The following is a 13,291-nucleotide window of genomic DNA, read 5'->3' as shown; positions in this document are numbered from 1 at the left end:
TTTTGATACTTTTCTGTTTCTTCGAGTTGTTTTTTGCTTTTTGGTATGGCTTCTGATTTTTTCTTTATAGCCAGACATGGTGTACCATGTGAAAGGAATTGCTGTAAGTAGGTGTTTAGTAATATTGTGGTGGAGTGTTGGGGGAGGGGAAGTGTTGTATATTACTATGACTAGGTCTCAGTCTTTTAGTGAGCCAATGCCTCTGGACTGTGAACTTCACATATGCTTCTCAGTTTTTTCTTCCCTTTTAGATGGGGCAGGATGGTTAGAATGGTTTGAATTGAATATTTCTCTTCTCTCAGGGGAGTTAGGCTCTGATAATACTCCACCAGGTTAGGCTCTGGTTAATTAGTTTCCCTGAGGGCAGGTTTGTTGAGAAGAATAGAGTGCACTGGTGTATTTCTAAATGGTTTCTTTCTGCACTTTCCCCTCTTTATATACATACTAGAGGCCCAGTGCACACAATTTGTGCACTGGGGGGGGGGGGGAAGGGGGGGGTCCCTCAGCCCGGCCTGTTCCCTCTCGCAGTCTGGGACCCCTTGGGAGATAACGACCTGCTGACTTAGGCCTGCTCTCGGGTGTCAGAGGGCAAGCCCAAACCCTAGGTGCAGCCCCTGGTCGGGCTCAGAGCAGGGTGGATTGGGGAGTTAGGGCGCCACCCCCTGTCACGCACAGAGCAGGGCGGATCAGGAGGTTTCGATGCCACCCTCAGTCACGCTCAGGGTAGGGCCGATTGGGGGGTTGGGGCACCGCCCCCTGTCAGACTCAAGGCAGGGTCGATGGGGAGGTTGCAGCGCCACCCCCTGTCACGCACAGAGCAGGGCCAATCGGGGTTGGGGCGCTGCCCCCTGTCACGCACAGAGCAGGGCCGATCAGGGGCTTGGGGAGCTCCCCCCTGTCACGCACAGAGCAGGGCCCATCAGGGGGTTGAAGAGCTCCACCCTGTCACTCACAGAATAGGGCCGATAGGGGAGTTGGTGCACCGCCCCCTGTCACACACAGAGCAGGGTGGATCAGGGGGTTCGGGTGCCGCCTCCTATCACCCACAGAGCAGGGCCGATCAGGGGATTGGGGCGCCGCCACTCTCACACTCAGGGCAGGGCCGATGGGGAGGTTATGGCTCTACCCCGTCACACACAGAGCAGGGCCTGTGGGGTGGGGGGATTGGGGCGCCGCCCTCTATCACCCACAGAGCCGCAGGGTGATCAGGAGGTTGGGGAGCTCCCCCCTATCAGGCACAGTGCAGGGCCGATCAGGGGGTTGGGGCTCCTTCCCCTGTCAGGAACAGAGCAGGGCCGATAGGGAGGTTGTGGCCCCGCCCCCTGTCACACACAGAGCCACAGGGCTATCAGGGGCTTTGGGCGCTGCCCCCTGTCATGCTGATCCCGGTGCCGGGAGACCTCGCGGCTCCGCTGATCCTGGTGCTGGGAGGCATATTACCCTTTTACTATATAGAATAGAGGCCTGGTGCATGGTTGGGGGCTGGCTGGTTTGCCCTGAAGGGTGTCCTGGATCAGGGTGGTGGTCCCCACTGGGGTGCCTGGCCAGTCTGGGTGAGGGGCTCAGGGCTGTTTTCAGGCTGGGGGTGACTGAAGCTCCCAACCGCTCCTTTTTTTCTTTTGTTTTTTTATTCTGGGCCAGCTTTCTCTTTGAGGCTTGGCTCTAGCTCTTAGGCCTCTGCTGCTGAAAGCAGGTTTCTGGCCTTTGTTTACCTTCTGTATTTGAAACAATGTTGCGATCCTACTGGCTGAAGCCTGGTCGACTAAAGCAGGTTTCTGGGGTTTTGTTTAGCTTCTATATTTGTAACATAGTTGCTTAGAGTTGCAGCTCAGAGGCTGGCAGCGGCAGGCAGGGAACGTTGGAGTCCTCCGTCACTGAAGCAAGCAAGCCTCATGTTCGCTTTAAGCTGCCTGGCTGCCGGCGGCCATCTTGGCTGGCAGTTAATTTGCATATCTCCCTGATTAGTCATTGGGAAGGGTAGCGGTCGTATGCTAATTACCATGTTTCTCTTTTATTAGATAGGATTATGATTGTCTTTATGTTCATATGCTCTTTACAATTAAACCTTTATTGGTCATATATAACCTGGTTCTCAGTCATTTTGGGCTTGGTACCTTTTATAATAAAAATTATTGAGGTCTCTTTAAGAACTTTTATTTAAGAAGATAATACCTATTAATATTTACATATTGGAAATTACAATTGAGAAAATTTGAAAATATTTATTAGGTACCTATTACATATTAATATAAACAATACACTTTTATGAAATATACCTATATTCTTCCAAAACAAATAATTGTGTGAGTAGCATTTTTATACATTTTTGCAAACCTCTTTAGTGTTTAGCTTCAGAGAAGACAGTTGTATTGTGATATCTGCTTCTCTGGTGAACATGTTATATGTCTTGGTTGAAATATATGAAGATTATCTGTGGTTAGGAAAGGGAGAAACCTGTCGATAGCCTTTTCAGATAATTGTAGATATTTGTTGGTCTACTTAGGTAAATGTATGTTTTGTTCCATTGAATCATTGTGAAAGTAAAGAAGATGTCTTGTTTAGTGCAGGACCTGCATTTCTGGAAATTGTAGTGTTAATTGAACTCCCTCAAGTTAGAGTTAATAGTTATGGTCCCTATATGATGCATTCTTGGCCAGTATACTGGTAGTTTATTCTCTTTAAATTATCCAAAGCCCTGACTGTGTTGGTGGCTGTAGTGTGTGTTCTTTACCATTCATATAAGCTCTTCATAAAGCTGTCTAAAGGGACTTTTCTCCCATTTTCTAAATGAGCTTCACCCTGTTTCCTCAATGATATCCTTGAAGGAGAATCAAGTCTCTACCAAACATGTACCTTAACATCCAACACTATCACCTGCACACACCTTTTGGCTTTTCTTGGTCAAAACTATTCATCAGTGGCAGAGAGAATGGGTGCAGAAGAGTAGAGTCCATAGAATTTAGAACATACTTCATTCAGAACAGTGAAGTAAGAACTGTCCTTGTCCTTGGCTTAGAGCACTTGGAATATGATATGTTAACACTCACTGATCAAGAGTGTGCAGTATAATTTGTTGGAGCTATTGCTCATTGGCTAAGAACTTACAATAATATTCAGAGTATATATTATTAAAGAGTTTCATTTTTTTCTATATCCACTGCTATATTATAAGCCATTATGCACAAAGTGTTGTTATTCTCTTTTTATATCCCTCCTGGAGTGAAGGATATTGGTTTTGGATGTATTAAGTTTCAGGGAACTTTATTTTTCAAAACAAAAAAAACACATGTCTGTTGAATATTAAAGAATTATGCAATAGGCAGTGCCTAACAGGAACTCAGGAGAGATATTTGGGCTAGCAATAGACATCACAGATTATCATTATAGGTCATTGTATAAGTTATGAGTAAGATTAAAATTGAAGGAGAACACGTGGAATGTAAAGAGGACCATGGTCAGTTCTTACAGGTATACTAGAGGCCCGGTGCATGAAATTTGTGCATTCGTGGCGGGGGGGGGAGGTCCCTCAGTCTGGCCTGTGCCCTCTCGCAGACTGGGAGCCCTTGGGAATGTCCGACTGACGGCTTAGGCCTAAGCTGGCAGTCGGGCATCTTTGGCACTGCTGTGGAGGTGGGAGAGGCTCCTGCCACCGCCGCTGCACTCACCAGCTGTGAGCTCCAATTCTGGCTGAGTGGCCCTCCCCCTGTGGGAGTGCACTGACCACCAGTTCCTGCATTGAGTGTCTGTCAGCCCCCTGGTGGTCAGTGTGCATCATAGTGATTGGTCATTCTGCTGTTTGGTTGATTTGCATATTAGCCTTTTATTATATAGAACTAGAGGCCCAGTGCACGAAATTTGTGCACAGCGGGGGAGGGTCCCCTCAGCCCAGTCTGCACCTTCTCCAATCCGGGACCCCTTGGGGGATATCCGACTGTTGTCCGACTGCTGGTTTAGGCCCAATGCTGGGGATCGGGCCTAAACTGGCAGTTGGACATCCCTCTCACAATCCTGGACTGCTGGCTCCTAACCGCTTGCCTCCTTGATCACCCCTAACTGTTCCCCCTGCCAGCCTCATCACCCCTAACTGCCTCTGCCTCTGCTGGCCTGATCGCCCCTAACTGCACCCCCCCCCCGCCAGCCTGTTTGCCCCTAACTGTCCCCCCTGCTGGCCTGATCACCCCTAATGGCCTCTGCCTGCCAGCCTGATTGCCCCTGCCTCCCCCTGCTGTACTGGTCACCCCTAAGTGCCTCCCCTGCTGGCCTGGTCGCTCCTAACTGCCTCCCCCCCCCCCCCCCGGCCTGGTCGCCCTACGCAGCCTGCTATTCGGTCGTTTGGTCGTCCCTCACTGCCCCCCCCCCGACCCCCCCCCCCCCCTCCCCAGCCTTGTCGACCCACACAGCCTGCTGTTTGGTTGACTGGTTGTTTCGGTTGTCATGGTCACTGCCTTTTTATATATATAGGTAACTTTATGCCAGTTATTGAACTCGCCCATGTTCATTGTCCTCCTCTATACTATAATGTGTTCCTATAATAGTTGCTGGTAAATGATTATTATGATAATTAAGGTTATCTGGATTCTATGATTAATTGTTTTTAGATTCATATTATGTGTAAATTGCCCTAGCTGGTTTGGCTCAGTGCATATTATGTGTAAATAGATAAACCCTTACTTTTTATAAGGATTATATACTTATAAAAGTTATTAAATTTAGAGTATGGAAATCATCAAAATTTTGTTTAAGATGAAGATTCAAATTGGGACCTAAATTGCTAAATTATTCTTCTCTTATCCCATTTAAACTCCCATTTGAAAGCTGGTATTACTGTTTTATGGTGAGAGGAGGGGAGAGAAAAATAAGAAAAAGAATTGCCTAATACAGTGTTCATCTTATGTGGGCCAGTATAATCTAGTTGAAAACCTATCATATTTAACAGTTTCTTCAGGAAAATGTATTCTGAGTTCCAAGTAGCTAATTTGTAAGCAAACTATTGGAACAAAGTCTATTTGTAAATTGAATATTTTTTTTCAAAATGCAGCAGATATTATTTTTGGTGGGTTTTCCATGAATTCTTAAACACATTTCATTAGTGCATGCCTGTAAGATTTTATTAATGTAATTAACTAGTGATCATTTAAATCATCTACGTCAAAATTTTCCTCATTCATTTAGGGCAAAGATTTTTTTCAAATGGTCTGTTTAGTTAAGATTCCTAAAATGTTCAAAGATATGGCTTTACAATCAGTACTCACTGGCACAGAAAAGTTAGGCAGCTTATTTTGTGAGAAAAAATTTCCTTAGTAATATCCAGCTCCTATTCTAGAGAGTTCAGTAACTATGGATTTAAGAAATATTTTTTTTTTTGTGGGAATAAATTTTTAACAGAAGTTATCAGTTAGTTTTTATCTTTCAAGACCATAGGCTTCTGTTTTGAGTTGTTTCTAGAAGCCAAGGGGCTAATGAAGAATGGAAAGTGCTGATAAAACCAGGTTACTTCAAAGAAAGTATGACATTCAGAATTTATGATTATGTTTTCCCAAGTCTGTCTATTTTTTTTAAAAAATATATTTTATTGATTTTCTACAGAGAGGAAGGGAGAGAGATAGAGAGTTAGAAACATCGATGAGAGAGAAACATCGATCAGCTGCCTCCTGCACATCTCCCACTGGGGATATGCCCGCAACCCAGGCACATGCCCCTGACCGGAATCGAACCCGGGACCCTTCAGTCCGCAGGCCGACGCTCTATCCACTGAGCCAAACCGGTTTTGGCCAAGTCTATCTATTTTAATAATTATTGAAATTCTCCATGGAATATCATCATTCTTGAAGAAGCAAAAGCAAACAGGATGGTTAATAATCTCGAAAAAAGGAATATAAGTAGCTAACTATTCTTGATATAAGAAATTATAGTCTAAAAAGAAGTTGTTCAGAGAGAAAAGAGTAGGCCCCATTCTGGTTTTTAAAAACAAAAGAAAACCATAAAAATATCTATGGGAATGGGTAATGACTGAGAATTTTGGCTTTGTCAGCAAATTTTTTTGTTTGCAGAATATAAGATTTTGTTTGAAAAAAATTCATGGCACTCTTTGAGGCAAAAGATTGCCCACATACTGCTGTTTTGGTTGCTCTGTTGCCAGATGAAGTGAACAAGCAATTATCAACTTTTCTCCTGCTTTTCTTTTTTTATATGATTAGTTTTTGTATCTGTATTTGTAAATATATATTGTAAATATGTAGAAAAAGATCTGGCCACATAAACATTACATTTAACAGTAGTATGCTACCTGTGAAAGGTGAGGGGTAGAACAGAATAAAGTAGAACTTTCAGTTTTTTCTCTGTGTACTTCTGTACTTGAGCTTTAAAAAAAAGGAATTGTTTGTTCTTTTCAGCAATTAAAATTGGAAAGGGAAAAAGTGGTATAGGAAAATAAATTATTATTATTTTTAATCCTCACCTGAAGATATGTTTTTATTGATTCTAGAGAAAGAGGAAGGGAGAGGGAGAGAGAGAGAAAGAAACGTTGATCGGGTGCTTCCTATACGCGCCCGGATCAAGGATCGAACTTGCAGCCTGGGTATGTGCCCTGACTGGAAATCGAACCTGCAACCCTTTGGTGCACCGGTCGATGCTCCAACTAACTGAGCCACACCAGTCAGGGTGGAGAATAAATTATTTTAAAAATTATTTAATACTGTTGAAATCCTTATGTTTTATGGCAGATTTAAAAAAAGCGGAGATGTAGAACTAATGGTGGAAACAAAGATTGTATTATGTTTTAATATACAGTATGATCTTTAGAAATATTGAAGTGTTTTATATTACCCATTGACTGAATTATCGATGGAAACTACTCTTTAAAGTCCTTGTAATACAGAATATTATTTGTGGCTCAATAGTTTTGAGTATTTCAGAATGCTCCTTGCATATAAGTATCTTTAGTCAGTGTAGTTATAAAGTATGCTCATTTTCATCTTCTGTAGTTGTATTTAATTTCCTTTAACCACAGAGATTAGGGGAAATGAACCCCTCTCAATTATCCCAATCCCAAAGTGGTCTCTGTTCTCCCTCTTAGGGATTTTTTTTCTCTATTTTGATGGCACTATTAAGATAGAATGATGCAAAGGTGAAATGTTAGTATTTTATTAATAACCAACTAATTAATAATTGGTAACTTATTAATTTTATTAATAAGGATTAAAGATTCTTATTCTCCTGTTTCATTTTTCTCAGTTAGCTTATTCCATAAGTCAACTAAATTTTGGGGGAAAATCAACTTTTAACTTTTCCCTTACCATTAGAATTTTTCTTTTTCTCTTTGTCATATATATTTTTTGTTATGTATAGTTTATTGAGTATTTATTAACTCAGGCACTAGGGATAGAGAACAAGTTAGGCCAAATTCCTGCTCCAATGCAGTTTACATCCTAGTGGTGGTTACAGAAAATGAACACATAAAGAAAGAATGAATTTCAGATAATGCTAAGAAAGGAGTAATGTGTGGCCCTAACATATATCTACTTGGGCACGATTACAACTTGATGATTTCATTCTAAAAGGTGTTAATATTTAAAAGTTATGAATCAAGGTAAATCCTTGGTGTAATCTTAGTTTCCACTCTTCATCTTGAGTTCCCACTCTTCATCTTGAGTTCCCTGAAGCCTGCATTCTCAAGACCCAGAGGCTGAAAGAGCTGCTCTCTTCTCTGGCCAGCCTTTCCACTTTCTAGTCTGATTAGTAGCATGGATTTGTTGGGGTAGGGCAGGAATGATTGGGTGGTATCTAGATCCATTTTCATTTTCTGTAGTTGGATTTAATTTCCTTTAACTACAAACGTTAGGGGCAATCCTGTCAAGACCCCAGGAATCTGGTACGGAGAGGTTAACCTCTTCAGTTCCTTGCTCTTCTAACTCAAGACTCCTAAGATCTTCCCCATATTGCACTACCCAAGAGAGAGGAGACGGGATGCAGGTATCTGGGAAACCAGTGTAGGCAATCACTTTGGTGGATTTGGGGCAGCCAACTTTAACTGCTTAAAGTTTTTATAAGTAGTCACTCTTTCTAGGACTTCTTGGGCGTAAGTTGTGGTAGTTTTCTCCTTTCTCTGTATATTCATATAGGGGCACTCTCAGTTCTTCATCCTTTGGCTTGGGGGCCTCCTTCAGCTAGCACTTCTCTCTCTCTCTTTTTTTTTTTTAAAATATATTTTATTGATTTTTTTACAGAGAGGAAGGGAGAGAGAGAGAGAGTTAGAAACATCGATGAAAGAGAAACATCGATCAGCTGCCTCCTGCACATCTCCCACTGGGGATGTGCCCGCAACCAACGTACATGCCCTTGACCGGAATCGAACCCGGGACCCCTCAGTCCGCAGGCCGACGCTCTATCCACTGAGCCAAACCGGTTTCGGTCACTTCTCTCTTATAATTCCCATTTGTGTAATTGCTTACTGAACTTTCACACTTTCTTACAAGGTTGAAAGGGGAAAAAAAGCCTTAGTCTTAGTGATTGTGGCAGAGGCTTTTCATGCCCAGGTTTAAGGGTGATACTGGACTGAGAATGAAGGTGACCATAGACTACTCTTTTACATGCCTCTTTGACTCTCCCTATCCTGCTACCTCTGAATCCTCCTAGTCCCCAACTCTATTTGTTTTAATTTGTAAATATGTTTAATTTGGTAAACCAAATTGGTATTCCTTGGAATACCTACATCTGAAAAGTAACTTCCAAATGAAAATGAACATTTTCCAAAGACTTTTTGTAAGATTTTAAGTAGCAATGACTAATTTTCCAACCCTAAAAAAGCCCACCCAAACAACTCCCCCCCACACCAGAACATAAAAAGGAAAACTATCTATAATCTTGTACATTTGAATACTAGCTTAAAAGTTATATTATATTTTTCTCTGAACAGGTGTGAAAGTTGTGTGGATTTACTATTTGTGAGAGGAGCTGGAAACTGTCCTGAGTGTGGCATTCCTCTTAGAAAGAGCAATTTTAGGGTACAACTCTTTGAAGATCCTACTGTTGACAAGGAGGTTGAGATTCGGAAAAAAGTGCTAAAAATGTAAGTATTATTGCTTGAATGATTCATTCCACAAAGAGGATTTTAAAAATAATTATTTCAGTAATTGATATCATTATTTCCAGATAGAAATGTGGACAGTTTGACAAGTATAAATTCATCTATGTATTTGTTCAACAAACATTAAGTTTTTAGAGAACTCAGAAATATTAATTATCTAGCCTTTATTAGAGAAGAGTAGATCCTCTTGATTGATGGCTTCACAATCCATTATTTGCTATTTTTACATTATCTTAGTTAACAAATACATATATTGAGTACCTACTATGTGCAAACACTGCATTATACATATTAGGCTCTAGGTATGGAATGAGTAAGACAGGTACTCTCAAAAGCATGGTAGCATAGGGTAGCATAGAGGTAGACAATTTAAAATAGGTAAACAAAAAATGGGATTATAAATTGAGATAAATGCTGTGAAGTTAATGACTGAGTGTTGATGTGGGTCAGTGATGTCATATAAGGCCTGAGGGGGTAACATTTAAGTTGAGATCTGAAGGCCATTAGAGAAAATCATATGTTACCTATAATTTATTTTGATATATAGAATGTCCCAAAAAATATATACACACTTTGAATGATTATAAAGTCAGTGTTTATTAACATACAGTTCATTTTCAAAATTTAAAAGAATCTACATAAATGAGTAATTTTTTTTGTCAATGCCTATTTTCAAACTGATGACCGTTCTGGTTCAGGCACAGCTGATAATATGAAGCAATGAAATCACAAACATCAAGAATCATTTTGTTTGGTATTAGTGTGCTCTCAATTCATCAACTTTTGCCAGTTTTGTACTGTAAACATTATCTTTTATGTATCCCTATGAAAAAGTCTAATGGATAAATTTTCTTTGTTCAAAGCTTAGTCTAGCTTCACCCATTATTTTAAATCAGTTAAATCAAAAAAAGGAATGAGAATTAAATGAGTTATCCACTATTAAAATTTGTATACATTTTTTGGGGGGACACAGGCTGTCCCCCCAAAATATATACACACTGACTAAAATATGGCAGGGTTTGTACTTAAACTCTGTTTTTAAATTTCCAGTAGCATTTTAGGATGAATTTTCTTTGTTCAAAGCTTTGGCTGAAAAGAAAGAAACATCAATTGAGCTAGCAGCTGTTAAAGTGTAAACATGTTTTTGGGACACCCTGTATATTTCTGTACGTGTGTGTACACCTATATATTCTTTTTCATTTATAATTTATTTTTTACTTAATAGCTTTGGTTTCATTTTATCTGTCTTGTTACAAGCTACCTTATTGTTTTGGAAGTTTAAAGAGTTAATATACATTTAATCTATTATTGTTTTATTTTATTTATTTTGGTTGAAATATTTATATACTTCAACCTTGGTCACCAGTGTTTTAGCAGCATCTTTCTAGGCACCTAACCAGTTTTTCTTAATGGCCCACGCTGCTCTTTTATTATTTGAATTACTTCTAGGAAATAGTCTCTTAGATTCTTGTTTTTTCTTCTTCTTATCATTAATGCCTATGGTTTTCCAATTCTTCAGAGGTATATTAAATATTTACAAAATTCCTCAGACTATAACTGTCATGAAAAATTGGACTGTATTTTTTGAATTAATTTTTAGCTTTCTGGAAATTAACAAATCTGTAAGAAGTAAGCAGTATCATGATTTCCAAAGATAGACTTGTTTTAAGCTCATTTTCCATTCTTTCAGGGTTCAAGTTTCTTTTTCTTTCTTGCGTGAGAAGGATTTTGTGTTATACCACTCTCTCCTGATTCTACTTCTCTGTAGTCATACTAGTAAGAACAACATTCTTGGTCTAGTCACAAACCTGGTTACAAGAAAACAGTGTTTTATATAGTAAACAATCTTTTTTTGTGTATCATGTATGAATTAAGTAAGAATAAACAAACTAGTTAGATAATATTGAAAACAAGTGATATGTTAATTTTTTTCTCTTATAGATACAATAAAAGAGAAGAAGACTTTCCTAGTCTAAGAGAATATAATGATTTCTTGGAAGAAGTAGAAGAAATTGGTTAGTTTTTAATGCTTAAACTTTTTGTGTTCTAATGTGTGCAATTATCTTTTGGGTGCCAAGGAGAACATTTCAAAACTCTAACAAGTTTTATTGTGATATCTGATGTTTACCTAATTATTCCCTGTTGCACTTAATCATGTTTGTTATGTGAAGGCATCCTTAAGTAAAGGATATACTTAAGTAATAAATATTTTGTCTTAGGAAAAATATGATGAATACCACTTTTTACCTGGGAAAGAAGGCTGTATCTGTACATATCATCTATATGTTGGTGATGTATTAGAGTAAACAAAAGGAAAGAATATTCAGATGAAAAAGAATAGGATTTCTAATAACAATGTCCATGGTGACTAAAGCCATATGTTGTTTATCATTTATGCTTCTGTGATACAGTAGTTTCAAAATACTTTGAAGTAGTTGACTATTGAAGTGGAATTCTTTTATTTAGTGCTATTCTAGAATCAGAGGTTAAGGTAATCTTAGCGCCTTTTATTTCCATTGTGATTCGTTAAAAGGATGTTTTCATTAAAAGAAAGTATTGTTTCTGTTTTCTTAAATAAGATTTCAGAGATGTTAAAAAGTCTGTACGTAGTTGTATATCAGTTAAAAATTAGTGTGGAGGAACCAAATGGTAGCATAGGTAAACGCCTCCCACAACCACATCAAAATTACAACTAAAATACAGAACAACTGTCATCCAGAACTGTGGGAAAGCTGGCTGGGTGGAAGTACTGCAACTAGAGAGGTAAAGAAAGCACACTGAACTGGTAGGAGGTGTGGACGTGTGGAAGAGGCTGGTCTGGCACCTGGGTGTGCCACTTTTTTAATTGGGAGGGAGATTGCCTCTTTGGAGGCCACCTGGAGGAGCAAGGAGCCCCAGCCCCACACCAGACCCCCAGCCCAGGGTTCCAGAACTGGGGAAAGAAGTCTGCAGTAAGAACTACTGACTGTGAAAACCAGTGTGGATTGGGGCTGAATGACAGGCTGCTAGAGAACTAGCTGCTCCTCTTAAAAGGCTGGCACCGCAAACTGAATTTACAAGCTCCTGCTTGCTCTGAGCTCTAGTGCCAGGTGAGGCTCTGGGTGACCCAGACAGATACGGGGAGAAACTGGACTGTCTAGCATCAGGGCAGGAATGTGGGGCAGCTTTCTTCCAGACGGAGGTGCTTACAGCAGTCATTGTCCCTGTGCTGAGACCTCTCCAGTGCAGGGCTGACTGGCAGACATTTCTGTTCGCTGTGCCCTGGAGATTCCCTGAGGCCCCGCCCCACCCAATCTAGAACACCCCCCTCTGCCTCCCCAAAAGCTGTCTGCAGTGGCTTTTGCATATGAATGGCCTGTCCTTTCTCAGGCTAAAAATCTGTCAAACAAGCTGCAGCTGAGTCAGGGAGCCCCAAAGCTATCAATAAAAGGCCCAAGGCTGGCACCAGCACCAGCCTGCCTTGCTGCATAGCTGGGCCTCGTCTGGGCACTTCCAAACTCGATACAAAGAGGAGGAATCTACAGATCTCTCTGTAGCTCCTGCTGGTTGGCCCCAGGCAGTGGCTGACCTTGCATCTCCTTGGAAATCCAAGAGCCAGTGTACCCAGTGGTCAGTGTGAGACCATACAAGATTACAACTCTTTACATCCATAAGTGACACACAAAAGGGGCAGACTCAGTGAGCACCAAAGCCCCACTGAAGCAAGTCCTGCCCCATAAGGGTGTCTCCTACACAGCAGCTCTTCTTCTGTATTCGCAGCTGGTCCCCACAGGCAGTTGGCCTGGAGGTCAATTTCTCCCATTGGTACCAACAGAAATCAAGGCTCAACTACAAGACTGTGCACACAGCCCACAAAGGGGTGCACCTAGAGTGTCCACCTCAGGTGATTGGGGAGGCAGAGCTACTGGGCCCTATAGGACAACTACTACATAAGGCTACTCTGTCAACTCATAGAGACTTAGCAGCTACCCAATACATAGAAACAAACACAGGGAAGCAGCCAAAATGCGGAGACAAAGAAACAGGTCACAAATGAAAGAAATGGAAAAAGCAAACTACTAAATATAGAGTTCCAAACCACACTTATAAGGTTACTCAAGAATCTTCTAGAAACCTCTGAGGAATTTAGTGAGACCTTCAAGGATCTTAGTGAGACTGACAAAAAAATTGAAAAGGACCAGTCAGAAATTAAGCATATACTGACTG

General features: G+C 40.8%; 1 protein-coding gene across 2 annotated transcripts in view; it reads left to right on the top strand.

Moving 5' to 3' along the window:
• MNAT1 (MNAT1 component of CDK activating kinase) overlaps positions 1 to 13,291 on the top strand; it is a 214,358-nt gene that overhangs the window by 60,562 nt on the left and 140,505 nt on the right. For both annotated transcript variants that reach the window (XM_059694827.1, XM_059694834.1), the window contains exons 2-3: positions 8,915 to 9,067; positions 11,027 to 11,100. In XM_059694827.1, the coding sequence (XP_059550810.1) occupies positions 8,915 to 9,067; positions 11,027 to 11,100 (227 nt within the window). The remainder of the gene's footprint in view (positions 1 to 8,914; positions 9,068 to 11,026; positions 11,101 to 13,291) is intronic.

Source organism: Myotis daubentonii, chromosome 1, assembly GCF_963259705.1.
Source record: "Myotis daubentonii chromosome 1, mMyoDau2.1, whole genome shotgun sequence".
In the NCBI taxonomy this organism is placed as follows: domain Eukaryota; kingdom Metazoa; phylum Chordata; class Mammalia; order Chiroptera; family Vespertilionidae; genus Myotis; species Myotis daubentonii.
This window is presented reverse-complemented; position numbering and strand designations above follow the sequence as displayed.